Source organism: Gallus gallus, chromosome 20 (assembly GCF_016699485.2).
Source record: "Gallus gallus isolate bGalGal1 chromosome 20, bGalGal1.mat.broiler.GRCg7b, whole genome shotgun sequence".
Lineage (NCBI taxonomy): Eukaryota > Metazoa > Chordata > Aves > Galliformes > Phasianidae > Gallus > Gallus gallus.
The window spans coordinates 8,773,245-8,799,974 of NC_052551.1; the positions used below are offsets into that span (position 1 = coordinate 8,773,245).

The 26,730-nt window shown below is 46.9% G+C and overlaps 2 protein-coding genes, 1 long non-coding RNA gene and 1 other non-coding gene across 4 annotated transcripts; 2 read left to right on the forward strand and 2 right to left on the reverse strand.

Moving 5' to 3' along the window:
* The first annotated feature begins 1,150 nt into the window (after window positions 1-1,150).
* Window positions 1,151-7,665, forward strand: GID8 (GID complex subunit 8). Its single transcript, NM_001007871.2, has 5 exons — window positions 1,151-1,222; window positions 2,334-2,463; window positions 3,596-3,792; window positions 4,279-4,476; window positions 4,793-7,665. Exons 2-5 carry the CDS (start codon window positions 2,346-2,348, stop codon window positions 4,964-4,966), a joined length of 687 nt encoding a protein of 228 aa, NP_001007872.1. The 5' UTR covers window positions 1,151-1,222; window positions 2,334-2,345; the 3' UTR covers window positions 4,967-7,665.
* On the reverse strand, window positions 6,119-11,030 carry LOC124417333. Its single transcript, XR_006931919.1, has 2 exons — window positions 9,580-11,030; window positions 6,119-8,972 (listed from the first exon to the last, which is right to left on the reverse strand). It is a non-coding gene; the product is annotated as an uncharacterized LOC124417333 (long non-coding RNA).
* MIR6567 (microRNA 6567) lies at window positions 10,987-11,093 on the reverse strand. Its single transcript, NR_105433.2, has one exon. It is a non-coding gene; the product is annotated as a microRNA 6567 (primary transcript).
* A 123-nt stretch (window positions 11,094-11,216) lies between these two features.
* On the forward strand, window positions 11,217-26,265 carry SLC17A9 (solute carrier family 17 member 9). The gene is made up of 13 exons (NM_001006292.2): window positions 11,217-11,376; window positions 17,349-17,546; window positions 18,283-18,422; window positions 19,210-19,309; window positions 19,854-19,984; window positions 20,711-20,807; window positions 21,523-21,619; window positions 23,217-23,304; window positions 23,599-23,633; window positions 23,719-23,834; window positions 24,195-24,250; window positions 24,568-24,597; window positions 24,679-26,265. Exons 1-13 carry the CDS (start codon window positions 11,264-11,266, stop codon window positions 24,840-24,842), a joined length of 1,365 nt encoding a protein of 454 aa, NP_001006292.2. The 5' UTR covers window positions 11,217-11,263; the 3' UTR covers window positions 24,843-26,265.
* Window positions 26,266-26,730: the final 465 nt, after the last annotated feature.

Sequence of the window (26,730 nt, forward strand, 5' to 3'; positions counted from 1 at the left end):
AAGCTAAATGAAAAGCTCTTTCCAAACAGTATAATACTTGCTGTGCTGTAGTTTTCTGTCCTGTGGCTACAACTAATGGTGTATGTTAGTATATATTTGAAGTTCTTTGTCCAAAGCTTTCTATAAATGATGAGGGTTTTTTTTTTTAAGAAAATTTTAAAAAAATAATAATAAACTACAGAGAGTATCAATTTCAATGTAGGAACATTTGTAATGGAAAAAAAAATGGAAACTACATTTTGTGGTACAGTTACAAAAACAGGAGTGAAAAATGAGTAATTGTATCCATATTCCCACTCAGTATAAGTGAAATTATATGTTCCCAATTAGTATCATTTGCCATATTTCATATGCAAATGTACCTCTTAAGCCCTGCTCTCATATATAAATACACAAATAGAACTGTTTTATTGTCTTTGTGCCTTGATTCATAAACGGTATTGGATCTCGTTGTGGCAAGTTTATTAATTCTCAGCAGCCAATATAGATTTTTTTAGAGGTTGTAAATCAGAGCCCTCAGCCACTATAGCTCAGAGTCCAGCCTAGCAACTGAAGTGGAAGTTGGTGGAACTTTACATGAATACACCAGGCTGTGACCTATAGTCACCTACTGGTGACTTTCTGCATGTTTTGGTTGTTGCCACCTCTTCCAGAGGCTGCAGATTGCAAGTTGACGCCTGTGTCCCAGAGATGGCCAGCACTGTCACTTGAGGCACTAAAATATCAAGGAGGAACAGGAGACAGGGAGCAGTAGGCCTTGCAGCTGGGACAGGTGGCATGATGGAGTCAGCAGAGGCCCTGCCTGACAAGGAAGAGATGAGACCTGCTCCCCAGCCACACTTCATGCAGCCTTGCTGCCTCCAACACTACTTGTCCTACCCCACCGTATCCACCAGAGGTGGCAGGGCAGCCATCTTGAGGCCTGGCCTCAACCGCTCTGACTCTATGGTACTCCCGGCGGGACCAGCTTCAATCTCAGCGGCACTAATGCGCCAAGCGCCTCAGGTCTTCTCTATGGTAGCAGCGCCCCACTGGATGTTTGTGTATATACACTGTGTACACTCTATCCCGCGGCCCATCTCTATGGTTGCGTTTTCTCACTTCTTTCCGGGCGCCGATTGGCTGAGAGAGCAGTTCTCGCGAGATCAGCGCGCCAGAGGCCTGGCAGAGGTGGTGGAGGAGTCCGCGTTCGTGCGTTGAAGCCGGTATCGCAGCGCGCTCGGTAAGATGGCGCCAGCGGGGCCGCTCCTTCGCCTGGGGGACGGGGGCTGCCGCGGTCCTAGCCTCGGCTGGGTGGCTCGGCCCGTTGCCGATCGCTGCGGACGGTGGGGAGGCACTGGGCCTGTGGCGAGAGGAGTCGTGCGTTGGAGTGGCCTGGGCCCGCTGAGGGCCCGGTCAGGGGCTGCGCCTCGGAGGGCCGGGGCCAAGCGGGCTGTTGTGAGGCGAGGGAAGGTCGGGATCCCCCAGCGGGGCTCGGACCACTGCAGTTCGGGGGACGCCGCGTGGTTGGGAGCGCGGGCCGGGAGCGCTCGGTCCTTCGGGTAGCTCTGGGCCCGTCCTGTCCTCCTTTGCCTGCCGCTGTTGGGGTCCGTGCGACTTTGGTGAGAGCTGGGGGAGAGAAAGAGCTGTTTTGTTGGGAAGGGGCGGGAGGCGGTGCGCTGCCGCTCGGGGTGGCGGTGCCTGTTGCTGTTGTTGCCGCCTCTCCTCCCCCTTTCGCTGCCCTTGTCAGAAGTGGACAAATACCGGCTTCGGTGTCAGCAGTGTGCACTGTTTACAAATCAGAGAAAAAACACCAGGAAATAATATAGTAGCGATGGCAGGAGTGCTTCTGGGACGGTCATACTAAGCTGTCCGGTTGCGCACGGGAGCACTCACTGCGTGCTTTTTTGTGGCTGTATGATATACGTAGCTATCCAGTCAACGGTTTTGTTTTTAAAAACTTAGAACAGATATTGTTTACATAGGTTTTGCTTTGGAAATTTGTTACAGGTTTTCTGGTTAGCTGTAAAACTTTGATTCATTTGCTCTACATGGTGATGCTGTGGGTCCTGTATAACTTTTAGACAAGATTTTATTTGGACTGGATTTAACAACATGATATTTGAATTTTGTATTTTGATGATGGATGAAAGCAGCTTTAGAAACTGGCTGAAAGTGCAGGAAGAAGAAAAAGAAAATGTAAAATAATGCCTGGAGATAAAAGGGTCTTTTAGAATGCTAACTTAAGAGATCACATTAGAAAGATACAGAGATAGTAGTAGCACAGTACTTACACACATTAAACTTGCTTTTAATTGAATTGTGTTAAATGAAATGCTTTTCTCTCTTTGTAGTAAGAGACCAGGATGAGTTATGCAGAAAAACCTGATGAAATCACAAAAGATGAATGGATGGAAAAACTTAATAACTTGCATATTCAGAGAGCAGACATGAACCGCCTTATCATGAACTACCTTGTTACAGGTAATAGTGCATTGTAATGCTGGGAGGCTTTTATTTTATTTTGTTGGCACATACCACTTTTGTTAGAATATGGTACTATAATGAGTGAAATAAGGATTTGGTGATTGCTGTTGACTATTAGCAATGTACGGGTGCTCTTGTGTTCTCTTAAGTGGACACAGAATCAATTAAATTAAAACAGGGATCTGGCAGATATATTGAAATTACACTGACCTTAATTCTTACACTAAAAGATATAGAAGAAAATATTTTTGGATTGCTGTAAACAGAAATGACCTGCTTCTCCATGATATCCTTTTGTTGCGCCATTAAGATAGAACTCAAGATATGTAGCTGTTTTTAAATAGCACTTATAAAGCTTTACAGAGTATTTATCAGAAGCAAGTTTTAACTGTGTAGAAAGGTAGACTCTGAAAGGACACTGTTGTCAAAGCAGTTCAAGACCAAAATTATTAAGCCCTTCAGCATATAGCCTAACTTTATACTTAGAGCAATCAAAAACCCTTGGAAATTGTCCCTAGCAATTATGATGCATACCATCACAGTAAGCTATACTAGGGTGGAGGCATTTATATTTGATCTACACCCCTGTTTACATTGGTGTGCAACTGGATCTTCTGAGATGAGAGAAGAGCATCTGAGTGGCTTAATAAAGTAAGCTAAATCATTTGTGCATGTACAAAAATATAACTTAAGATTCAAAGTGGCCGTTAAAAACTTTTGCCAACACTACATTTCTTTTAGAAAAGCAAAGTTTGTTTTATTTTCCTGTTTGTTCTCAGCAAAACTGTATAAACACAAATAGGGACTGGAGGGAGAAGCAAAATCATGCAAATTCTTAAAATATGAGCCCACTTTGGAAAAAACAGCAACGCTTTATTAAACATATAAAGTTACATGATGCTTGCATCCTTAGAGAACGAAGGCACTTGAGTTACAAATGAACTGAGTGTGTACTGCTAGATGCCTGTTGGATTACATGCTTATAAGAATTTTTCAGATGTTCAGAATTCAGTTTTCAGTTAATCTTTGAATCACAAAAATGTGCAGGCAATACTCAAATCTTTTCAGTGAAACTGATTTTTAAGGTGTTTTGTAAAACTGATTTGTAGGTAAAACATTTTGATTTCAGAGGGCTTTAAAGAAGCAGCAGAGAAATTTCGAATGGAGTCTGGAATTGAACCCAGCGTGGATTTAGAGACTCTCGATGAAAGAATAAAAATCAGAGAAATGATACTGAAAGGACAGATTCAAGAAGCCATTTCATTAATAAACAGCCTCCATCCAGAACTGTTAGATACAAACAGATATCTTTACTTTCATTTGCAGGTAAGGACAAGTGGAAAATTTTATTTCTGTTTTAGAAGTTGTTAAGAAACTCTGGAAAAACTGTGGGTTTAAGAGTATGTTAAGGGATTTGTGGCTAAACATGGTTGCAATTTCAAAGGTTTGTTTTTGATGTCATTTTTATAGCAATGGGAAAATCTGTGGCATGGTACAACAACTGTCATGGACAATTAATTAGTAACTTGGAAACTTTTAACGGTGAGAATGATCTGTGATTTACCAGCTATTAACCTGGATTTCTGGTAGTTCCTTTAGTAAAACACATTTTCAAAACATGTTATTTGGAAACATCAGACTGCCTTTTCTAGTAAATCTTGTTGGCAAGTCTGTTACTTGTCTCAGATATTTAGAAATGACTTTCATGATATTTTACTCAAATTACATACTAATGACTGAAGATTATAGTCTTGAAATACTGAAGATTTGCTAATTTGTTTAGCTAATATTGCTGTGTTTTTTTGTATGTAGCAGCAGCATTTGATTGAACTGATTCGGCAGCGTGAGACAGAAGCAGCTCTGGAATTTGCTCAGACCCAATTAGCAGAACAAGGCGAGGAGAGCCGGGAATGCCTGACAGAAATGGAGCGCACGCTGGCTTTGCTTGCCTTCGATAATCCTGAAGAATCACCATTTGGAGACTTGCTTAACATGATGCAGCGACAGAAGGTAGAATTTGCTCATAAGGAAGTTGATGTATTTTATTCGTATGTGGTGAAAACAGTGTCCAAATATTTTTGAAATTTTTATAAAATTCTGTATAGCATTATGCAAAACAGCAGAAGTATTCCTTAAGCAGCATTCAAAAAACTGATGTTACTGTAATCAGCTTCTTTGTTTCTCTAGGCTGTTAGTATATGGAGTTTTGTCCCGGCCTCATTCTGAGGAGTTAACAAGCTGTGTGTGATGTTATCGATGTCTGTATGACATTACAAGTGTTAATCACAGGAAAACTTGTTACTAAACTCAAGTATTTCTTTTCCAGGTATGGAGTGAGGTTAATCAAGCTGTTCTAGACTATGAAAATCGTGAATCAACACCCAAGTTGGCAAAATTACTGAAACTACTACTGTGGGCTCAGAATGAGCTAGACCAGAAGAAAGTGAAATACCCCAAAATGACAGACCTCAGCAAGGGGACAATTGAAGAACCCAAGTAAAATGTGTGCAGATGGACATCAAACAATCATAGTACTGCACAGTATACATTTATATCAGTCTGTGACTGAAATATTTTTACTACAGTACAGCACTCAATTCAGATTTTTCAATGAACATCTAATTTGAAGGGAGAAAAGTCCCTTTTGAATGCTGCAAAAACTGCATTGAAAGGCGCTGTATCTCTTTGAAAGTCTGACTTAGGCTATGCACTATAATACATTTTTAAAAAAAACAATTAAACAGGACAGGAAAAATCACGTTTTTAAAAGTACAGAACTCAAAGCTTTCTAATTGGCTACTGATGCTTAGTTGAGTGGTCAGTGAGTTAATATGGAGTTACATTGGCAATTATTCAGTTAAGTTTAACTGTCTCCTGTTTGAAATGTGTATATAGAACAGTGAATATTTTCTACCTTTAAGTTATAGCAAGATATACATTCCCCTTAAGAGTAACTGGTCATGTTTTCATCTATAAACTTTGCAGTAAGGTCAACCTTTTGCCTAGGAAATAGTGTACAAACTTGTAAATCTTAATTTAAGAACTTTTTTTTCCTTGTTTCTGACTTTTTGGTGCTTTATATGGTGAGAGCTATGTTCATAATGGATCAGTGACCCGTCTTTTTTCATGAGAAGTATTGTTGGAAATAAGTTTTTTCTTAATTTTCATGAATGACCAAAATGGCCCTCAGAGGCATTTGAGAGTTTTTCTTAATGGGGACCTTTCCCCTCCATATAGAGTTTGCAGCTGCAGACACTGCAGTGATTCCAGCAGGCTAGTAGAGCTTGGAGGGCCACTGGATTTTTGTAAGCTGAAAGGCATACTTGTGTTAGGAAATGAAGTGGGGGGAGAGATACTTATGGAAGCCTCTGATGCATCTTCTTGTGCAGGATCTGCCTTTACTCTTGTTGAATAAGAATTGTAGTTTTAGAGCTACTTGGGCTGTTTTTATGCCTTGAGCTGAGCAGAGCAGGGCTGTCTTTAAAGACTGAAATGTCCATTTTTTTTTTTATTCTTTCCATACCTTTCTGAAGAGATGCAGTTCATCTTCACCTGTATTACTTTGTTTACTGACTGCCCTCACTCCAGTTAGGATTCTAGTTTTAATGTTTTACATGTGAAGTCCAAGCTTTCAAGTCAACAAATTGTAATCTTGTGGGTATGGGATGTTCAGGTCAACTTAATTTTGCAGCACTGTTCACTGGTGTATATCCAGTGGTAGTAAGCATTAATCTTGCCAAATCAATCTGTAGGTTTTTAGGTCTGTATATCAAGTTATTAACGATTTGTTGAACAAAGACCGATGTGGTGGGTGAAATAGCTGAACATCACGATGCACTGACAGTTGTCATACCAGTCCCATACTGTACATAATCTAGTCTTGTATGGTAGATATTACCCTGTAGAATGAAACTTAGTTTTCACTTAATTTTACTGGAATACTTATGCATTAAACTGTATAAAGCTTTGCAGATACACCTGACTTAAGGAAACTAAAAAAAAAAAAAAAACCTGTTACTGATTGCATTACTGTGAACACTGTTTACTTGTGTAGCTATTTTTTTGTGAGGGGAATCCATTGTTTGTTAAGCAGCTATTAGAGATGCAGAGCACTAAGTTAAAGCTAGATGATGGATATAACAAAATGAGTTGTTCTCATTTATTACTGATAGTTTTGTTCTGCACTTTTAAGGCATTTTGTGGCATGGAGGTCTCGAAGTTTATATGTAACAAGCAAGCTATCAGTTGCCCCCAACTACAGCAGTGGTTTGGCTTTCCTTCTCCCAGACTGGTTATTTTAACACCAAAATTTTAACAGTTGAGTTCTTTTTCCTTCTTTTTTTTTTTTTTTTTTTTTTTTTCCTTTTCCCATTCGGTTGATGTCTGAAAACCATGTATAACTTTTAGTTTGTGAGAAACTGTGTGGTTAATGTCACTTTGTTTAATAACAAACTGCAGAAACAAAACTGGAATAGCTCTAATTTCTTCATATGTAACTGATCAAGCTTTCCTCTGTTTTGATGCTTACATGCTAAATCTCATCTAAAGCTTCTCCCAGATGAAGTGGAAAGCAGTGCGGTTTTGTGGCATGACTAGCATTTTTCTCCATGAGAAATGCAGTATTACAGTCCTGGTTGAGAAGTTCACTGTACTTCTGGAATGCTACGTTAATTTCACATAGTATTTGGGCAAAGAGTGAGCATAGATTACTTGAATTTTCACTAGCTTGGTTTTTTTCCATTAAAAAAACATGTTTTTTAAGGGGTTTAATATAAAGTTAGTACAGTACTATTTCACTTTGTTTTTATGAACATGCCACATTGATAAGCAGCTTTAATCTGTAAAGTTTTTTGGTAACTGCAAGAAAATATTCGAAAGCTATGCATTTTAGAGAAAGCATAAAGGTAGTCATAATGGTACTTCTAAGGATCTTTATATTAGTGTATATAAAATAGTTTGCATATACAAATATAATATATAATCTGTTTGAAATATTCTTGAATGGTAGGGGCTGTGAAACATTATAATTTATGGAAATATTGTACACAGTAAACAGACCTCTGTCAGTACACGAATGGACTTTTGTCATATGCATGAGAAATGTCTTATTTGGTGACTACTAATGAATGGGATTTTGTTAACCCATTTTTGTTAGATAACCACTTTAACAAATGCTATTAAATGCCACTTTGAACAGTTTGCTTTAGCGTTAAAATACATATTTTTTTTTCACTTAATTTAGAATAATATGAGAGTAACTTTTGTATGAAGATTTGTTCCAAACTCAATGGTGGCAAACAAATGTGGTACACTGCACTCATTCTTCCCTCAGCCTTTCTTTTGCTGAAAGCACGTAAGATTATCTTCTTTTCATTAATGCTATGAACACAAAGAAGTTGAGTTGTAAAATATCTTGTCTTACAAACCTCTGCCAAAAGACTTTATTTGAAATGTGTTTTGATTAGGCTATGAATCTCATTCCTTCTCCAAAATTGTCTCCTTAATAGCTGTCTCTTGGCTGTTACCATGTTTCTTTTCTGCCTGTCCGCTCTAAGCTAAACTGGTTGCTTCTGTTGTACAATGGAGTCATTTGTGAAGGGTTAGGGATAATGCGTTTCTGTGAAGATGAAATACTGGCAGTAGTTTCTGGGAAAAAGTTACTGAACTGTTTAATTTATATAGCTGAAAAACCAGAGGCTGCTGAAACCATAAACTAACAGCAGAGTTTTAAGTAAAGCATTTCCTCTCAAGACCTTTGAAGAGGAGAACACCCAGAGCTTGGAACTGGGAGAAGTACCTCTCAATCTTGAGATGATTTCATTGCAACACTTTCTGCTCCTTCCACCCGCATTAAAAGAAACGTTGAAATGAATGTGGAGAGCACTTATGTAGCATTAAAAATGTGTGAAGTTACCTGGACATAATTCTGTCTCCTTTCCACTCCTTGTGCATATAGGTGAGACCATTACATTATTCTAGGATGATTTTATTGTTTTTAATTTATAACCTTTATGCTTTTTATGCTTGAGTCTAAGCTTAAAAGCACTACTTAAGACAAAAAACAAAAAATCAACCTTGACTAGTAGATGAGTGGTGCTCAACTTATTTCAAACCATTTTCTATCCAAGTTCATTCTGAAGCTTATTAAATTGAGTTGGAGCGTGATCCCTGTGTGTCTGATCTTCATGGGCTGCTGGACCTGTTAGCAGCAGCTGAAAGCACCCTTCAGGTAATTACCTGAATATCAATGGAGTAGGAGTCATATTTTGCTCTAAGCCTGTCTTCAGAGCAACTTGTGGTGGCTTCTTGGCCACACTGTGCATCTCTTTTCCACTTACAAACATTGTGAGTGGTGAGCATCAGTTTCTGCCATCAAGTGATGGTGAAGATGGCCCAGTAAACCTTGTGAGCAGAGTTGTCCCTTGCAAACTGCAATTGGAGTTTCCCTTCAGGAGATGACAGTTGCCTTTTATGGAACATGTGAACCTATTACTCTTTCTCATATCCTGTAAAAAAAAAAAATGCAGAATTGGGACATAATTTGTGCTGAACTTCATAAAATCTTCAAATAATGCAACCGTTGTGTGGATACAATTCAGAGCTGGTGTATGTCAGCTCAAATATTATCCCAGTAATCTTTTGTTGGGTTTAATCTTTTGGCAGATTAAACTGAACACGGGAAAAACAAGAGGAGATTGTGTTCTTGATTGGTTTCTGAAGTCAGCACCTGTCTTCTGAATTGTTTCTGTTTGCCATTTAATCACCCTGATGGGATGTTTGCCTCCAGGAAGCAATGCAGCAATGAAAGGAACTGTATCGGTGTTCTCACTTGTTTAAACACTTCTGTGCACATGATGGATGTTACAAGTTAATTCAAACTATATATATATTCAATTCAAACTCATATATATATATATTAACTGCAGCTATTTTTTAGGGAGGAAAAGTATGAGTACAAAACCAGAACTCTTGATATGATCTACTCCATTTTGAGACTCAACTATAACTTTAGTCAATAGCCAACACTGCAGTGTCGGATGCGTGTGCATCCTACAATAGAACTGAAAGTTTACACAGCAGTGTCTCAAATGAGTGTAAGTAGGCTTTCTCTACCTGTGGTTGCAGTACCATGCCCAAGCCCTCAGCTCTTCTGTACTCTCGGCCTCATGACATACATTTCACTTCTGTACTTCCATCAGCACTCGTTTCCCCTCCTACCCGGATTTAACGGAACTCTACACGTGCACACTATTAATATCCATACACACCCCTCGTAACAGACTGAAGGATGTTTCTGATTTTTGGCTGCATTTTCTCATGGCTTGGCTCCCTCTTCTGGAAACAGACAGAGTAGCAGAGTGAATAAAAATACCTCCTTTGCGTGGTTTCCAGTTGTGTGTCCAAATAATTGACAGAGAGCTGACAACGTGATGAAGGCTGAGCCCTGTGGTTACTCTGCATAGTTCCCCTCGGTGTGCACTCACATCAAAGCTTGTTGGCGTTGTTTCCTTTCTCTGGGGATAGAGAGCAGTCAGCTGTATGTGATTATGTCACGGGAATTTTGAGGGAGACCTTCCTTGAAATGCAGAGGCAGTGAGCATAGCATGATTGTATGTCTTTTGCTGGAGCCCTCCTATTTCTGGTCTGGAAGTGTCTCTGCGTGTAGAACCTTTTGTTACTTCATTCTGTAAAGTTCAGTTTGATATTGCCCTTCTTGATTAGAGCTAACTGCTCTTCAGGAACTTGAAAAGTATTCTTTCTGGGAGAAGAATGGCTAAGTTAGCATAGGAAAGTTTTGTTTTTACCGAGCGTTCACAGGCTCCTGGTTTTCCTGGCTGTAGGCAGGATATTCTGGCCATGCACACCTGCACACTGCTTTTTGGTGCAGCCAGAAGCTTCAGCACCTTCCCCAGGGGCTGCGTACCACCTGGCTGGGCTGAGTTCTGCCATGCCCACATCCAAGTTGCTATTGGTCATGCAGTCACCTGAACGATGTCCTAACAGCGCTCCTCCACCTGCTCATTCGTATTCCTGGGGTGACTCATCGGTCCTCTTGTTTTGAAGTGAGATAACCATTATTTTGATTACCTATTTCCATAAGGAAGTCTGATTGTATCCGACATTTAGAGGAAGGCAGCAGATCTGTCCGGCAGGGTTAAATTCGAGCTGCATCAATACCAGTTTCTATCCATTTTTCTCCCGAAAGTGGGTGGGAATGTCGTATTCATTTCTAATCTTACAAAAGCAGAGAGAGAGATATTTCTACTGGCACATCTATGAAAGGCAGAGGAGCGAGGGGCTGTGCAAACAGCACAGTGCAAACAGCATCGCGGTTTTTGGATGTTGAAGGGAGAGGATGGGCATGCAAAAGCGAAATCGTTTCAGTTATTTCTGTTAAGCCACCACTGTGTTGCCGGTGAGGGCTTAATTATTTACTGGAGAAAGAGGAAAAAAATAAAAAGAGGAAAAAGAAAGAAAGAAAGAAAGAAAGAAACCAACAGTACAAAGACCAAGTTTGAGGGAAAGGGATGGAGACGCCAAAGCTCCGCTCCGCGCTGCCCGCCGGCCGAGCGCCTTCCGCGGGCACGGCGAGTTCGGAGCTGCCCCGGGGCTGGATGCGGAGCCGGGACCCCGCCCGTCCTCAGCGCTCTGCGGGCGGCCCCGGCACCGTGGCGGCCGGCGGGACTTCCCGGAACGGCCCGGCGGGGAGGCGCTGACACGTGGCTGCGGCTCGGCAGGGGGAGGGAGCCGGCGGCCGGCGCGATGTGAGCCGGCGGGGCCGGAAGGCGCTGCCCGCATGGCCGCGGGAGGCGGCAGGAATGCGCCGGTGTGCGGAGGAGAGCGCGGCTCCCGGGCCCCGCAACACGACGGCATGTGGAAGGATGGAGGCGGGGAGCAGTACTGGTCCAGGTAAGGCTGCGGCGTTCCCCGGGCGAGCTGGGCAGGCTCAGCCGGGAACCTCTCCGCCGCTCCTGGGGCTGCCCCTGCGACGTGCCCGATTCCGGACGGGCGGTTTCGGAGATGCTCGGGAGGTCCGGGGGAACGCGGCTGTTGGGCGGTGGGCGGTGGAGGAAAGGCCCCAAAGGACGAGGGGTGGAATTGCTATGAATCACGGGGAAAAAAAAAAAAAAAAATCTCTCCAATCGACTTCTGGCCTGCAGTCAGTTATTCAAACATGCTGTCGAAACTACGGCGAGGTTTATCAAAGTGTTCCAGCCGGGATGTTTGTACTGCTGATAACAATTAATTAAGTCTGCAAAAGGAGGAGCTCACCAGCTCGGAACGATTTCTGTTCTGTTCCTCTCCCATTCTGCCTTGGTGTGATGGCATCGAGGTCAAGGTTGGATGCTGGTGGGCTGCGTGCTGACTTTCCAGCACTTCAGAACCCAAAAACTCCACGCTGTCCCTATGGTGTTAAACCAGGATTCCAACAGTGTGCTTCTACCTCATCCCCATGGATGAACTTCTACACGGGAGTTGCAGTTTGGTTACAAACTGCCTTCCTTTTGTCAGCTTCAAAGAGTGCCAGGACGCTGCTCTCTGGTGTAGGGTTTGGGCTTTGGGTTTGCTGCACTCATTGATCACTGTGGGTCCCTTCTGACTCAGGGCATCCTACATTTCTATGAAAATATTTAGCACTCCTCTTAAGCCCAAAGCGACCACTTTTAGCAGTTGGGGCATAAACAAAAGAAATGGTTGGTGATGGCTGTTGGTGAAGTATTTATCAAGAAAGATACATTTTTTAGAGAATTCTGACCATCTTGCTGTTAGTGATTGGAAGGATTCGGTCTGTGCACACACCTATACCTTCTCTTGTTTGGGAATGCTTTGTGGGTCTGAAGCAAACAAGTGGGAGAGGAGCGCCCTGCCAGGTTATAGGGGCGGGTTGGCAGCCGGGTGGTACCGGTGCAGAACGTGGCTGGTGAGGTGGCTGAAAATCAGCATAGTGGGCAGTTTTTGATCAACGTGTGCCATTGAATAACAGCTCTTGGCATTTCCACGCATCGACTGTTTGCCGTGGAGGCAAAGTTTTATCAAGTGGGGGAAGTGACACGAGTTCTGCCTTCGTGCTCCAGCAAAGTCCTACCAGGCTGCCTCCCAGGATCTGCCTGCACTGTCAGTGCAAGGAGAGATGAGCGCTTATCTCGCAGCCTTACTGTTCCATCTTTGTTTGTGCCGCTTCTTCTTTTGTCCTCCCTTTTTTCAGCTGTTTTTTCCTTCCTCTTTGCACTGTTCTTTCCCTGTGGTTCACCTCCTCAGCTGCCCCTCTCAGACTTTTTGGTAGGTTTGCAATGGCTGTGCTATCACACGTCATTATCTGTATTGTCTTTCTCATCCAAGAACAACACTTGGGGATTTCTGTTTGGAGCTGGAAAAGATTGCTTGTGTTGGAGCACATCTGGACATTTCGATAGTGTTTTTTGTCTGCAGATTTTAATGTGCCAAGCAGGGCCTTCTGGTTGGACTGATGGGAAGGCTAAAGCTCCAAGAAGAGAAATTTATAGCCATAAGTTAGAAAGAAAGGCATGGGCAGATCCAGCCAGTGTCACGGAGGCAACATTTTGGATGGTGCCTCCAGGAGAGAAATAGAGCATGGAAAAGGCAGCGTGTCCTGGGAAGAAAACGACTCCTGAAGCCGCTTTGCCTCTCCCAGCCTCTGGCTATACCTGAAGACAAGGGGTTGTTATTATAGCAGTTTATCTCAGCTTCACAGATGAAAGGAGCTGCACCATGGCCACGTGCTGCTCTCCGGTCTCCTGACTGCACTTCTTGCCCCAGAGGTTACGCTGTGTTCCTGAGCTCTGCACCCTCATCTTTTGTCAGCCCCGTTTTGCAGCTTCTGTTGCTTCTTTCTTTTCTTTGCTGATTGCTTTATTATCCAAGCTCCTCACTCTGATTTTAATTGTGCCCTTGCTGAGAACTTTTCACATGGACTATGAAAGCAAGAAATGCATTGCATTTACAGCTGATCCATGTGTGTCTTACATCAGTGTGCAAAGCACGCGTGTGCTTTGTTATTACACTTTCCCACCTCCTCCACCTGGACTAAACAACTATTTCCAGCTCATGAGAGCAGCTCAAATCTAATTTTCATCTTTGCTTTTGCCGAAAGCAAGAAATGAAGAGAGGGAATAAACTGAGAGCTGCGCTTGCTGAACACCACTTTGTTGCCATCTGTGGCTCTGCAGAAGAAGTTTGTGCACAGGAGGCGAACAGGAAATCAGCAGCTTTCCCAGTGAAAAAAGCCCTGTGTCCTCTGTGCTCTGGCTGGAAAAAAGCCTCCTCTGAACCCAAACGCTGCTTTTGACAGTGAGAAATCACCGGTGTGGAGCCAGTCTGCAGCATGACAACGTCAGCTCGAGGAGGGAAGAAAGAGCATTCCCTGGATACGCGTGTTGGGTTTTCGAGGGAGGGAGGAACTGTTGGTAGGAGAAACAAAGAGAAGTGAGAGGATTGTTGAACGGAGTTAAAAATAACCACCTGGGTGTATCTCTCCTTGCACCACGGCAGGCAGGAGCAATTGTGTTGATTGCTGTCAATCAAAGCAGGCGGTGGCTGAGCTGGGACTGAGGTTTGCTATGGAGCTGTCGTCCTCCTGCCAGGTGGCCCTGTGCTGGTGCCAGCGATGCTGTCCCATGGTTTGGTGGCCCTGAGGTGTGGCTGGGAGCTGGGTCTGTCCCCACTGATAGCCCGAATCCCAGTGAGTTCGTTTCAGCAGTGACCTGCAGTGCCTGCGAGCAGAGCAGCGGGCTGAGGGAAGGGAGGGGACGCATCAGGAGGAGTAAAAGTTGAATCAGTATTTGCTTTGTGGCACCTACTGCGGTAGTTCCTCCAGGGGGACAACGGGCTGCAAATAAAGGTACCCTGTGCTGCTGGTTCTCCTTCCACTGTGGCTTACCTTAAACGTTGGTGTCAGCTGTTGTGCCCTTGGATGGGGCATGGTGGGATCTGAACCCCACAGAATAGCTGGGTGCCTCTGAGCAAAGCGGTGACCCATTGCCCGGGGATGTGCTGGGGCAGAACCAAAGGACATCAGCAGGGCTGCTCCACCACAGCACTGCTGCCATACAGACAGCTGCCCAGAAAGAGTCATTAGGGCTCAATTACAGTCCTCATGCTAATTATAGTCCGTCTGGGTGGTGGTTGGAGGTTTGTGAAGTAGGAAGTGTTTTCTAGCTGCATGGCTGCTCTGTTTGCAAATTGGGTCCCAGAAAGGGATGCAGCTGCAGGTTCTGCACCTTGCACGAAGGAAGCTGCTGAGCAAGGCTTAGCAGCCTAAGGTTTAGGCTTAGGTGTGCTTCAGTCTTACTCAGTTTGGTTATTTCCAGCACAGATTATTACTCCTCCGTCAGGGAAGCAATTTAGGTAAATTTGCTAACTCTGGTAAAGCTCCACTTCTCAGAGGGCAGTTGTAATCTCCAAAACATTATATTTGATTTGCCATTACTGCTTAGTTCTTAAAGCAGAGTTTTATTTTATCTCCCTTCTGCTAACCCAGGCTTCTCCTGTAACCTTTTCTGTTGTTGTTTTGCACTGAGCAGAACACTGACTCATCGGCAGCCTCTGTGATAACTATAATTAGGAGAAAATGCGTTTACAAAGCTCTTTCCTCTGATGTAAGCACATCACTGTCCTTGCAGAGAAGTAATTCTTGCCGTGCTTCAGGTGGGTGTGGGCACACTCAGACTGTCAGAGTGGATATTCCTTGCTGGATATGCTACCTATGGAGCAAGTGGTAATTTGCAGCCCTCACAACTGTCCATGCTTGTTTTGAATGGAAGTATCTACTGATAACAATATAGGAAAAGGGTATAAATGCAGTGGAGCAGCGATCAAAATGTGCACAGTCTCAGCAGCCCAATAATAGTAAATACTGACACTTATTGCAGGTGCTTTACTTGGTCACCCCAATTGTTCAGGTTCATTGACTTGAATTAACCGGCATCGTGCTGCTGCAGATAAGAGGGGAGATTAGGGCTCCAGGCTGGCTGCAGAATGAGGTTGATAGGAGCCACAGCTCTGCAGGTGATGAACAGCCTTTGTTTCTGCTACAAGTGAAAGTGTGATCATCGGATCATAAAATCACAGAATCATTTAGGTCGGAAGAAAGACCACTAACATCCCAAAGTCCAACCCCTACCCACCTCACTGTGCCCACTGACCATGTTCCTTGGGGCCATGGGTCTGGAGTACCTCCAGGGAGTGTGGTGACCCCACCACCCCCCTGGGCCCTCACAGCTCCTCTGCCCTTCCCTAGACACGCTCCAGGGCCTCCATGTCTTTTTTTGTAGTGAGAGGCTCAAAACTGAGCCCAGCACTCAAGCTGAGGCTTCAGCAGTGCTGAGTACAGAGTGACGATGTCCCTCTTACGGCACACGTCCTTGGTACTCCTTACCAAGGGAGTGCATGTCACCTGATGCAAGTGACCGAGGCAGCTCAACCCTCGGTTACTCATTCTTCCAGCAAAGATAAGTGAGATTTTCTAGTTCCTGTGCTATTTAGTAGTGTGTGTGCACAGTCAGGACAGGTCCAACCTGCAAAGCTCCCAATTCCTCCCACTGGGGCTGGCACAGAGCTGCCTGTTCACCTTGTCAGGAAATAGCAATAAATTCACCTGGAGCAATAAATAAATAGCAATAAATTCACCCAGTGGCTCCAAGTGCTTTCCTTCCCATTGTTCCCTTGTCTCCCTCCTTGACGGACAGGTTTATCAACTGCCTTGTGCTGTGTGGGATTAACCTACACTGGTCGTAAATCCGGTACAGGGGAATAAGTGCTCGTTTCAATACAGAAGGGGTGAAGGTTGTTTCCCTTGCAGACAGTGGGGTGGAGAGCACAGAGGTCGGTGCCCCAGTACAGTGAATTGCAGTCAGCCCTGGAACAGCAACAGCCCATTTGCCCAATGCTTTGTGCTCTGCCCAATGCGCACGAAATTAACCAAATTTAACATATGAGGGTCGCCTCCTATTTATTTCCATGGGAGATACAATGACTACAAAGAACACAATAGCACCATTTGACAGGGCAAATGCTCAGCTACAAAACAGCATTTTCCATGTAGTCACCACCACTTAGCTGTGTGTTTTTTCCAGTGATGAACAAGTGCCTGTATGCCACACTTGGACAGTCTGCACCGCCTCAGTGCGCACACACCCACTGTTTGGTTTCCATCAACATTCAGCAAGCATCAATGAATGTCATTGGGTGCCATTTTTTTCCACGTGGAGGAATTCAGTTCCACACCTTTGCTCCATGCACACTTCCATGTGAGGTGCTCTCCTGCTGCCGTCTGTCACATGGCAGCAACGTGTAATGGAATATTGTTGGGAAGGTTCAATCTCTACTGCCATACCACCAACATCCACCCCTCGTGGGCCAACACAATAAAATAGGAAGCATAACTTTCAGAGCAGCCCTTCTGAATAGTGTATGTTCTCAGCAAGCTTATCTTTTCATGGGCAACAAGGGACCCAGCCTGCAGACCGGGCAGCAGTAAATATCCCCTTCTGCAAGAGCACTTACCTCGGGGCTGGGTGCTCACGTACCAAAACTGAGCACGGCCTGCAAACCCATCCTTGCTTATGTGCTGGGTTACTCTGCTCCGTGCTCTGGGCTGTTCAGCCCCATGGTGTCCCATCTCTCACTAAAACACTCTTCCATCCACGTCACATTTATGAAGGGTAACGTGCCACCTCCCCGGGGGAATGGGTTGGAGTGCCAAACAGCAAATATTTGCTCCTGGCATGGCATGTCATGCACTGACCTTTCCTTTGTTACCCTTTCGAGAACACTTCCTAGAGCTTTTGTCTGGGACAGAGAAAGACAGCTCTGCCACACACATCTGCTCAGCCATTCCCCCACCTTCTTTTTGCCCTGTTCAGGCCCGAGTGCCGCGCGTGGACGGCGGTGCTGCTGCTGGGGACGTGCCTGCTGTACTGCGCCCGCGTCACCGTGCCCATCTGCGCCGTCGCCCTGAGCGCGCACTTCGGCTGGGACAAGAAGCAGTCAGGAGTTGTGCTCAGCAGCTTCTTCTGGGGCTACTGCTTGACGCAGGTCATCGGAGGACACATCAGCGATCAGTACTGGGAGTTCCTTCCGTTTCTATCTTCTATTTTTTTTTTTTTTTTCCCATTTTCTGTTTCCATTTTCTGTTTCTACTGCTTCCGTTTCTATTTTCCCCTGCTTGGGCTTTCTCAGTAGCACACAGCTTGGCTTTGACCTCTCGCTTCAAGTTTCGGTAGTGCCACCTTTCACCCTGGCACAGTAACAGAGCAAAGGGTGAAGCCCGTTAGTGGGGAAAGGCTTGATGGGTTTCTCTCTCAGCCCTGCCCGATTCAGAAAGTACACAAGCAGTTTGACTCTTTGTTCCGATGCCTGGGTCTTCAAATCAGTGCCGTGGTTACAGTGCAGCGTGCACCGAAGGACTTTGCACAGGCATAATCCCCATCAAACAGAGGGAGTGCCCCAACCATCCCACACAGCTGCCAGAGACCTACGGGGATGTTAATGGACACGTAGACCAGCGTGGTGGTTGTGGACACATGGACCAGTGTGGTTTCTGTTGACCTTTAGACAGTGAAGACCACTTTTATACCACCATAATTTTTCTGACAGAAGTGCCTTTTGCCCCTGGTTCAGTAACTGTAGTAAAAAAAAGCGAAGCAGCAGCTTGGGCTTCCCTGCATAGGGGAGAATTCACTCTTAAAATCTGACAGAGCTGGGAAGAAGGCTAGAGCTTTGGCAGGGGGCCTTTTCCCTTTTCCCTTTGCCCTTTTGCCTTCTGCTCACTTTCTCTACATGTTCTTTTCCTTCCAGAATAGGGGGTGAGAAGGTCCTCCTCCTCTCAGCATCAGCATGGGGCTTCCTGACGTTCATCACCCCACTGCTCACCCAGATCACGTCAGCACACCTCGTCTTCATGACCTGCTCCAGGTTCCTCATGGGGCTGCTGCAAGGTGAGAGCCACGTCCTGAGCGTGGGCAGTGAGTGCATGCAAGTTCAAAGAATTACTGAATCTTTTGTGTTGGAAGGGACCTCTAATGCCCATCTGGTCCAACCCCCCGCAATGAGCAGGGACACCCACAGCTCCATCAGTGCTCAGAGCCCCTCCAGCCTGACCTTGGGTGTCTCCAGGGATGGGGCACCACCACCTCTCTGGTCAACCTGTGGCAGTGCTTCACTGTCCTCAGTGTAAGAAACTTCTCTTGTATCCAATCTAAATCTCCCCTCTTTGAGTCTGAAACCATTTCCCACTGTCTTATCACAACCAGCCCTGCTAAAATGTCTGTCCCCTTCTTTCTTCTAGCCCCTCTTTGGATACTGAAAGGCCGCTAGCAGGTCTCCATGGAGCTTTGTGTTCTCCAGGCTAAGTCCTTTGGGTTGCAGTGCATGAGCTCTTCTCCTGGGTGTTCAGGCAAGCCTCAGAGCTGCTTCTGCACCTGCAGTGTCCATAGGAAAAAAAAATGACATTTCTAGATAAAGTCACCCACAAATCATTCCCCCCATCGAAACCACTTTGCAGGACATGGGCTGCCACAGTATGAAACTACAGCTGGCTTCTGAAATCGCACTGGAATTTGCTGGGTTTTAAAACTCCTTCAAAGCACTCTGTGAAAATCGGTCCTTCCCAAACCCTTGGCATAATTTGGGGTGATTTTCCTTTCCTCTTTTCAAACTGCAGCACTGTGGGGATGTAAGTGCTGTGGGCCCCCTACCCTGACAGCTCCCTTCCCTTGCTCACAGGGGTCTACTTCCCATCCCTGGCCAGCCTGCTGTCCCAGAGGGTCCGGGAGAGCGAGCGAGCCTTCACATACAGCACAGTGGGGACTGGCTCACAGTTTGGGTAAGTTCAGAAGGCAGATGGCTTTGAGCAGCGAGTGACAGTCTCGGGACATCCTGATGATGAAAGGACATTAAATAGTTGGAGGCAAAACTTCCAGCCTGAAGTGCAGGCAGGTGCCTGGGTCCTTGAGGATTCTGCCTGCAGCTGGGGAAGCCTCAGGCAGTTGCTGTCTGTGCTCTCACGCATGCATTGCTGGAGATTTTGTGTTCTCTGAAGTGTGCTGTTTGCTCATGACTGTGTCAAAGATTTCTGTGTTGTTTTTTGGTTTTTTTCTTACTTTCCTTCCAAGACAGACTCTGAAGAGCATTTGCAACATTTAATTACTATGGGAAACAGCCTGATCCAGTAGAAAGAGCAGGGGTCCGCCCAAGACTGCTCACTGTCCTCTGACAGACAGCAATAATAGAACTTTCCCATCTCTGCTAATTTCCTTTCTAAATGGAAGGGCTGCTTAAAAGCCATACAGCAGTTTTGCTGTGTTTAATCACTCACTTATGGGGGCAAAAATGCCGACACGTGAGCCAGCCTGTGGTTTGCCTTGCAGGACGCTGGTGATCGGAGCTGCAGGATCTCTGCTGCTGGACTGGTATGGCTGGGAGAGCGTTTTCTACTTCTCTGGTTTGCTCACTTTGCTCTGGGTTTACTGCACCTGCAAGTACCTGCTGGTGGAGAAAGGTAAAATCAGCCCTCCTGCCTCGGGTGGCAGCTTTCAGCAAACCTGCATTGCCAAGGGTGTGTTACACAGTGCGTTTTCTTTGGGTCTGTTTGTGTTGTATGCAGTGTCTGCCTGAAGATGCTGAACCCAGAAACAAGATTTTGAGCTTTTGCTCTGCTGAGTTTCTGTTCCCAGTCCCATGCTGGATTATATGGCTGCCAGGAGTCCGCTCTGACTCTGCCATTCCTTTAAGCACCGGTGAAAACACCATGCAGAGCCTGATCTGCTAAGTGGATTAAGCTAAAGCAGGGCAAGATACTCATTCCCAACTAAGAGCATCTACACACAGAGCTTTTACAAACCACTTAATCCTGAATATCTCTTCCAAATAACTCTGGGTGTAAATCCACACATGGGCAAACGATGACACCTGGATACAGTGTTGTTAGTGCATGTGGGATGCAGGAGCCCAGCTCACCCTGTGCCTGGTGCTGCATGGAATCCAGAGCTGTCCAAACAGCTGTTGTCCAGAAATACAACAAATGTTGAGGGTGGCTGGATGGAGTGGTGGGTGGGTGCTGCGGAAGATCTTGGTGTACCTAACATGAGCATCCAGTGCCAGTACTGCAAACAGAATTAGAGTTAGAGGAGGTTAAAGTGCTTTTACAGTGGTCTCTCAAATCTGGTCCAGTTTGCACAGCATGTTGCTGATCAGAGCTTTCCTTGGACCGTTTCTGTCCCTCCAGATCTCGTCATCCCCATAGGCTATTTAAGGAGAGGCATCTCAATCTCAAAGCAGAGCAAAGTGCCCTGGAAGCAGCTGTTTAAGAAGGCGCCGATCTGGTAGGCAGCTGGCGGAGCTCTGAGCTCTGTGCCAGGGCAGCGGGGCTGGAGAGCACCCTCCTGCCAGGGCTTCTCACCTCGGTGTGCTTGTTTGTTCCGTGTGTTTGTACTTTGCCCTTTTACACTTGGGAAACATCACCAGGTTTGCAGGCTGCTGCCTGGGTGAGTCCTGTGCTCCTCCAAAGCACCATTCCCCAACACACGTGTTAGAAACACTGCTTGCAGTGGGCTCCTACGCAGTGCAGTGCAGCGGCCCTTCATTCTCACTGTTGGAAAACCATCTCTTTACAGCCCTTTTTTTTTGGGGGGGGGGGGGGGAGGATTCTGCATTGGGCACTGAGGCTCATTGGAGCACAGCAGCGGGTTCCCAGGGGCTGCTGAAGGCAGGGCAGAGGGGCTCACTGCCCTGAATAACCATGGGCCACCTGCTGATGGCTGGGCCTTAGGAAGCCCTCGGTGACACCTCCTGCAGCAGAGTGGGTGAACCTGGCCCAAACCTGTGCTCTGTTGTCAGACATGGAGAGAGAGGTGTGGGAGTGCATGGTGTGAGCGGAGAGCTGCAGTTATCTGCACAAAGAGATCTCTGCAAGCAACCTCAGCACTCAGAGGGATTTACTTACAGACCAGAAACTGCAACACTGCACTGCTGGGGTGGCCCTTCTCACCCAGCATCGCTGTCGCTGCTCACTGCCCCCTCCCTGCTGTGTATTCCCAGGGCTGTCATCGTTGCACAGCTGTGCACAGCCAGCACGTTTTTCACTCTCCTCTCCTGGCTGCCGACTTTCTTTAAGGAAACGTTCCCCGAGTCCAAGGTAAGCACAGTGCTGGGGGGGCGGGGAGGGCTGGGCTGCCTGTGCTGCTTTCAGAGCCTGGGGTGGCTTTCTAACGAACAGTGCAGGGCTGGGGACACCGTGCTGTTGCAATGACTCCATGCCTGGGTTTTCATGGGGGTTTTAGCTGCGTTGACATTGCATAGCTCAGAGCTACCTGCAGAAATGGTCCCTCTCCCCATCGCAAGCATTCCCACCTTTCGGAGCCCTGCTCCTCTGGGCTGAGTGCTGCTGTCTGTCCTGTGCTCAGAACCTGACGTGGCCTTTTCCACAATAGCTCTGTTAGGTCTGTAGGTTGTTTTTTTTTTTTTTTTTTTTGCTACCTTTCAGAGCTTACAAATGCCTTTTATTCTTACATCTATAAGGTCCTTTATGGCACCCTTGGTATTTGGATTACAATCGTGTATTAAACCACCAAACATATTGTTGTGACGAGATCTGTGCACCTCTTGTAATGTGCTTGCAGTGGTAATTTACCATCTGCTATGCCTTATATCACGGTTCCCTTATGTAAGATGCTCCATATAGTGCTCCTGCATCCAATAATCGCTTCATATATTTTAATAAGCCGGGGCTCGACCGTGCTTGATTTTAAAGGATAATCCTTAGCGTGGTAAAACTGTGTCACCTGCTGGTCAGATGCCCCTGCTGCGGGTGAGATGCCTTCACCCACCCCCAGCCCACCTGGATGGGTGGAGATGCAGGAGCGTTTTGGCAGTGGGATGAGGCAAGGCTGCCTTTGGTGTGTTGGGACTGAGTGTGCTGAGTAACCCCAGCTGGCGCTACAAGATGCGCAGACCTGCAAGCCCTATGGTGGTGCATTTTTGATAGTGACCAAGAACTAAAATTTCAGTGGTGCTGAGAGATGCAGACGGGCCCTGGTACAGTTTCCAGGAGCAGGCAGAACAGGATTGCTCAAACCAGGAGCACTCAGCCCTCTGTGCATCCCTCTGCTGCTGCGGGATGTGTCCATGGGGGGTTCTGAGCAGAGGGGCATGGAGGGGATGAGCTGAGATGAATGCAGCCCAACACACAGCGAGTTCAGCTCCCTATGGGATCTGGGCACTATATGCCTCTGAGCAGCAGTAATCCAGATGACCAGCAATCATCTGTGATTACAAATGTAGCAAGCTCGCTGAATTGAAAATAGACCAAGGCATGTTGTTGCTGTAATGTTATCTAATCCTGGCATTACAAAATCCAGCTACATTCCCTCAGCTTCCTGCTAATGCTGCTAACGAGGCTGAAGCCACTGCTGGAAATGCTGCCAGCAGCTTTGTTGCTGACCCGCAGGGCAGAGCTACGCCCGCAGCTCCCGGAGCTCCCCGGCTCTCTGCACATCACTGTGCTGAATACCAAACTTTGCCATGCTCAGTCCCCGCCACTGCGGTTTGCAGAGGGACAGAGCTAGCAGTGCTGCCTGGCCTGGCTCTGCGGGCCTGGGGCTGTGCTCTGGGAAGGCAGTAGAGGCCTGTGAGAAGCTCTGCTCCCTTCATTTGTTTCCTTTCTGCAGACTTTTGCAAGACATTTGCAGACAAGCTCTGACAGCAGCCCTCTCTTGACTTTTGCTGTCTTTCAGGGCTGGGTGTTCAATGTAGTTCCCTGGCTGGTTGCAATTCCAACAAGCTTGTTCAGTGGATTTCTGTCCGATCATTTAATTAATCAGGGTAAGAGCCCTTCTGGCTTCTCCTCAGCTCTTATTTTATGCACTGTGGGAACAGAACTGGGAGGAGGAATGAGAGAGGCTTGTTGGGAAGGAGAAGTCCCAGCAAACAGACAACATGCAGTCCTGATATGTCAGTAGTGGGAGTGCTGCCCCATCCGTGTTCTTGGAGCTCTCTTTGGTCTCACAAGGTCCATCCGGAGATGAGCTCTGGCCATCTGAAATCACTCTGTGCTCCTGGATGGGAGCAGGGAGACCTGTTGAGCTGCCTTAACTGGGACTCTTCCTTCTCTTCCAGGGTACAAAACCATCACCGTTCGTAAGTTCATGCAGGTAAGAGAGCTGAAGCCATGGGAGTAGCTTGAGCTACCTGCTGATGGAAAACTCACTGAGGTATTTAATATTTCTCTTTTTCCAGGTCATTGGCTCTGGAGTCTCAAGCGTGTTTGCCCTGTGCCTGGGCCAGACGTCCAGTTTTTGCAAGGCTATAGTGTTCGCCTCAGCCTCCGTTGGGCTTCAGACCTTTAACCACAGGTACCCACAGCCCCTCAGCTCCCACCCCACACTGGTGGGGCTGTATGAGCAGCCTGCTTCCATCCCACCATTGGTGCTAACCCTGAGCATCACCCTCTGATCTGTGTGCTGCAGGGCACACAGGACTGAGCAGCTGGTGGGGGCACAAAGCAGGAGGTGGATTGCATTTCATCCCTTCTGAGCGCTTGGAGCTGAATCCTTCTATACTGCTCTGCTTGCAGCCTCTTCCCTCCTTGTCCTCTGTCACCAGTATTATCTGGGATCCTTTCCTTTGGTTGGACCGGCTAAACTCAGCGCAAACGATGACAAAGCAAATCCTGCTCCATTAAAGCTGCCATTTCCCCCTCTTTTTCTCACTAGTGGCATTTCAGTGAACGTGCAAGACCTGGCCCCGTCCTGTGCTGGCTTGCTGTTTGGTAAGGAGTCCTCTGGGCTGCATGGGGACAGACAGGGTGTGGGGTGTTGAGCTGTGTGCCTGCAGCCTCAGCTCCCTTCCGTGCATGGAGCTGCCTTCATGGAGCTGCACAGGCGTGCTGCTTCGTTTGGCTGATGGCTGCCAGCAGGAGAGGTGAGGTGTTGGTTGGCCTCACCATCTGCATGGCATTTTGCTGTGCACAGAGAACCAACAGGTGGGGTTGGCAAGCCAGGTGAAGACGTGCATATCTTCGTGTTGTTAATACCCGATTCCTGTGAGATGAAGCTAAAGGGCATTTCCCCTCTCTTCTCTTTGCAGGTGTTGGAAATACAGGCGGAGCTCTGCTAGGTAAGGCACTCCCTGCAGCTCATCCCATGGACAGGCAGGATGCAGCCCCTCTGCATTTCCATCTCTTCCCTCTGTGTACAGGTGTGGTTTGTGTGTACCTGGCTGGATATCTGATGGAAACGACGGGCTCCTGGATTTCTGTTTTCAACCTGGTGGCTGTTGTCAACAGTGTTGGTCTCTGTGTGTTCCTGGTGTTTGGAGAGGCCCAGAGGGTGGACACGGACTCTGCCTACATCGACCTGTAGCAATGAGGCTGAGGAGCATGGAAGGAGCGGGGTGTGTCATGTCTGTGTGCCACTGATGCACAAGTGCCAAAGAACATTACTGTTTTGTGGGTGTTTTAATGGGACAAAAATGACTGGGACCGTGTATGTAGTGGGTCTGAACGAAACCCACAGCAGAAGAGAAATGTAGATTTCCTGTTTTGCTCAGGTCATGGCTGGTGGCTGGTGGGGCCATCCAGCTCAAAGTCTACAGTGAGAATATGGCCTTGGTTTGCCCCGGTCCCTTTCAGGGGCCATGTATGCAGGTGGCTGTCCTGCTGGATGGGGCTGCAGTTTGCACTCTCAGCTTGCAGAGTGCAGAGTGTGGGAATGGCTGCGCTCAGCCGCCCGGCGGCTGCGTGGGGTATTTCCAACACATTGCTTTTTGTCTGGACTAAAAGCAAAATCCAAAAGAACACACCTCTGACCTTAACCACCCCTCGCGTGCCTTTGTTTTGCAACCTGCTCTGCAGGCCCAACCCAGGTGCACATAAGAACAGGTTGTGAGATGGATTCAAGGCTTCCTTCAGGGCAAGCGAGGATCTTTAGGAGCCCTGGGTGGGACATCCCATCCACACTGCCTTCACCACGCTCCAGATGAGACCTCAAAGCCCAAACCCCTCACCGGGGGGGCATGGGGCTGTGCTGCCCTCGTAGTGCAGGGGCAGCTGAGGAATCCTCCAAAGCCATTTCGCTGTATGCTGTGAATGTATGTGGAGAATTGGTCATGCGCAGTGCTGTGGATCTGTGCTCCCTGCTCTGTCAGAGGTGTCCTCCGTGCGCCCTTGAAGGGCTGTGGGGGCATTGCCAAAGAGCCCACAGTGGGCACAGTGTCTGCATAAGGTGTAAAGCCAATTCCTGCACTGGGGACCCATAGTGCTGGATGTGGATCCACGCTGTTCCCTGTGTCAGGGGGGAATACTTGGCTGTTCACGTCTCTGAGCCTGAATGTCTTAAGTTATTTATAAATATTTTTAAATTTAAGTACCAAATTCTATATTTTATCTACTTGAGGCCTGATTCTGCATGCCTGTTTTCTGTGGTATTCCTGGCAAAGCCCATGGGATTTCTGGAGGGGAAGGATTTACCAGCCTACAGCTTCTGCTTTGGTAGGATCTATTTTCTGTGTGGCATTTCACATTAAAGTAAGTCACTGCTTTTTCTCCCACCCTTCGCTCACAGCTCAGCCAGCACTTTGGTGGGTTGTCTGCATTATCTGCCTCTGTAAACTGGCCTATATGTTACAGATCTGAGGCCAGGTTCCACCTTCAGATATCCTCAGCAAAGCATTGAACCCCTTTTCCATAGCTGTACAATTATTAGTTTAAGCAGCCTTGCCAAAGCTTGCTGTCGGAGATTGTGTTACGGAAGGACCTACAAAAATAAAGGCAGCAAATTGTTTGCACGCTGTGTGGTTTCCCTTGGAGTGCAGAGATGCTCAGTGAGACAGAGCTCGAGTGCTCTCAGTGTCACCAACCCCCTGTTGGAGAGAGGACACAAATGAACCGAGTCTGCTGCTGGATGGCACACGCTCTGCGCATGGACCGTCCTCTGCCCTGAGACTGCATAAAAAACCAGCACAAACTGCCAACTTCTGTGCATCCTCACTGATAGCTTCGTGCAGATGCCAACAGAGGGAGCTGTTAGATTTGGGATGTGGGAGCTGCCGCCAGCCCAAAGCTGCTGCTCCTGGCCCTGGCACAGCTGGCACAGCTGGAGCTGGTGCTGCGCATGGCACTGCTGGCACAGCTGGTTGTGCTGGGCGGTGAGCGGAGCTGCTCACCCTCCGAGGAGCACTGAAGAGCAGAGCCACGTAGTCAAGAAGATGTCTTTGAGGACTGTGGGATCTACTAATTTTCTCCTGCACATG

Coding starts and splice junctions, on each gene's coding strand:
- SLC17A9 (NM_001006292.2), top strand. CDS start 11,264: ATGGCCGCGGGAGGCGGCAGGAATGCGCCGGTGTGCGGAGGAGAGCGC. Junction 21,620..23,216: donor AAACGTTCCCCGAGTCCAAG/GTAAGCACAGTG, acceptor GCTGTCTTTCAG/GGCTGGGTGTTCAATGTAGT. Junction 24,251..24,567: donor CTGTGCTGGCTTGCTGTTTG/GTAAGGAGTCCT, acceptor TTCTCTTTGCAG/GTGTTGGAAATACAGGCGGA.
- GID8 (NM_001007871.2), top strand. CDS start 2,346: ATGAGTTATGCAGAAAAACCTGATGAAATCACAAAAGATGAATGGATG. Junction 2,464..3,595: donor CATGAACTACCTTGTTACAG/GTAATAGTGCAT, acceptor TTTTGATTTCAG/AGGGCTTTAAAGAAGCAGCA. Junction 4,477..4,792: donor ACATGATGCAGCGACAGAAG/GTAGAATTTGCT, acceptor TTTCTTTTCCAG/GTATGGAGTGAGGTTAATCA.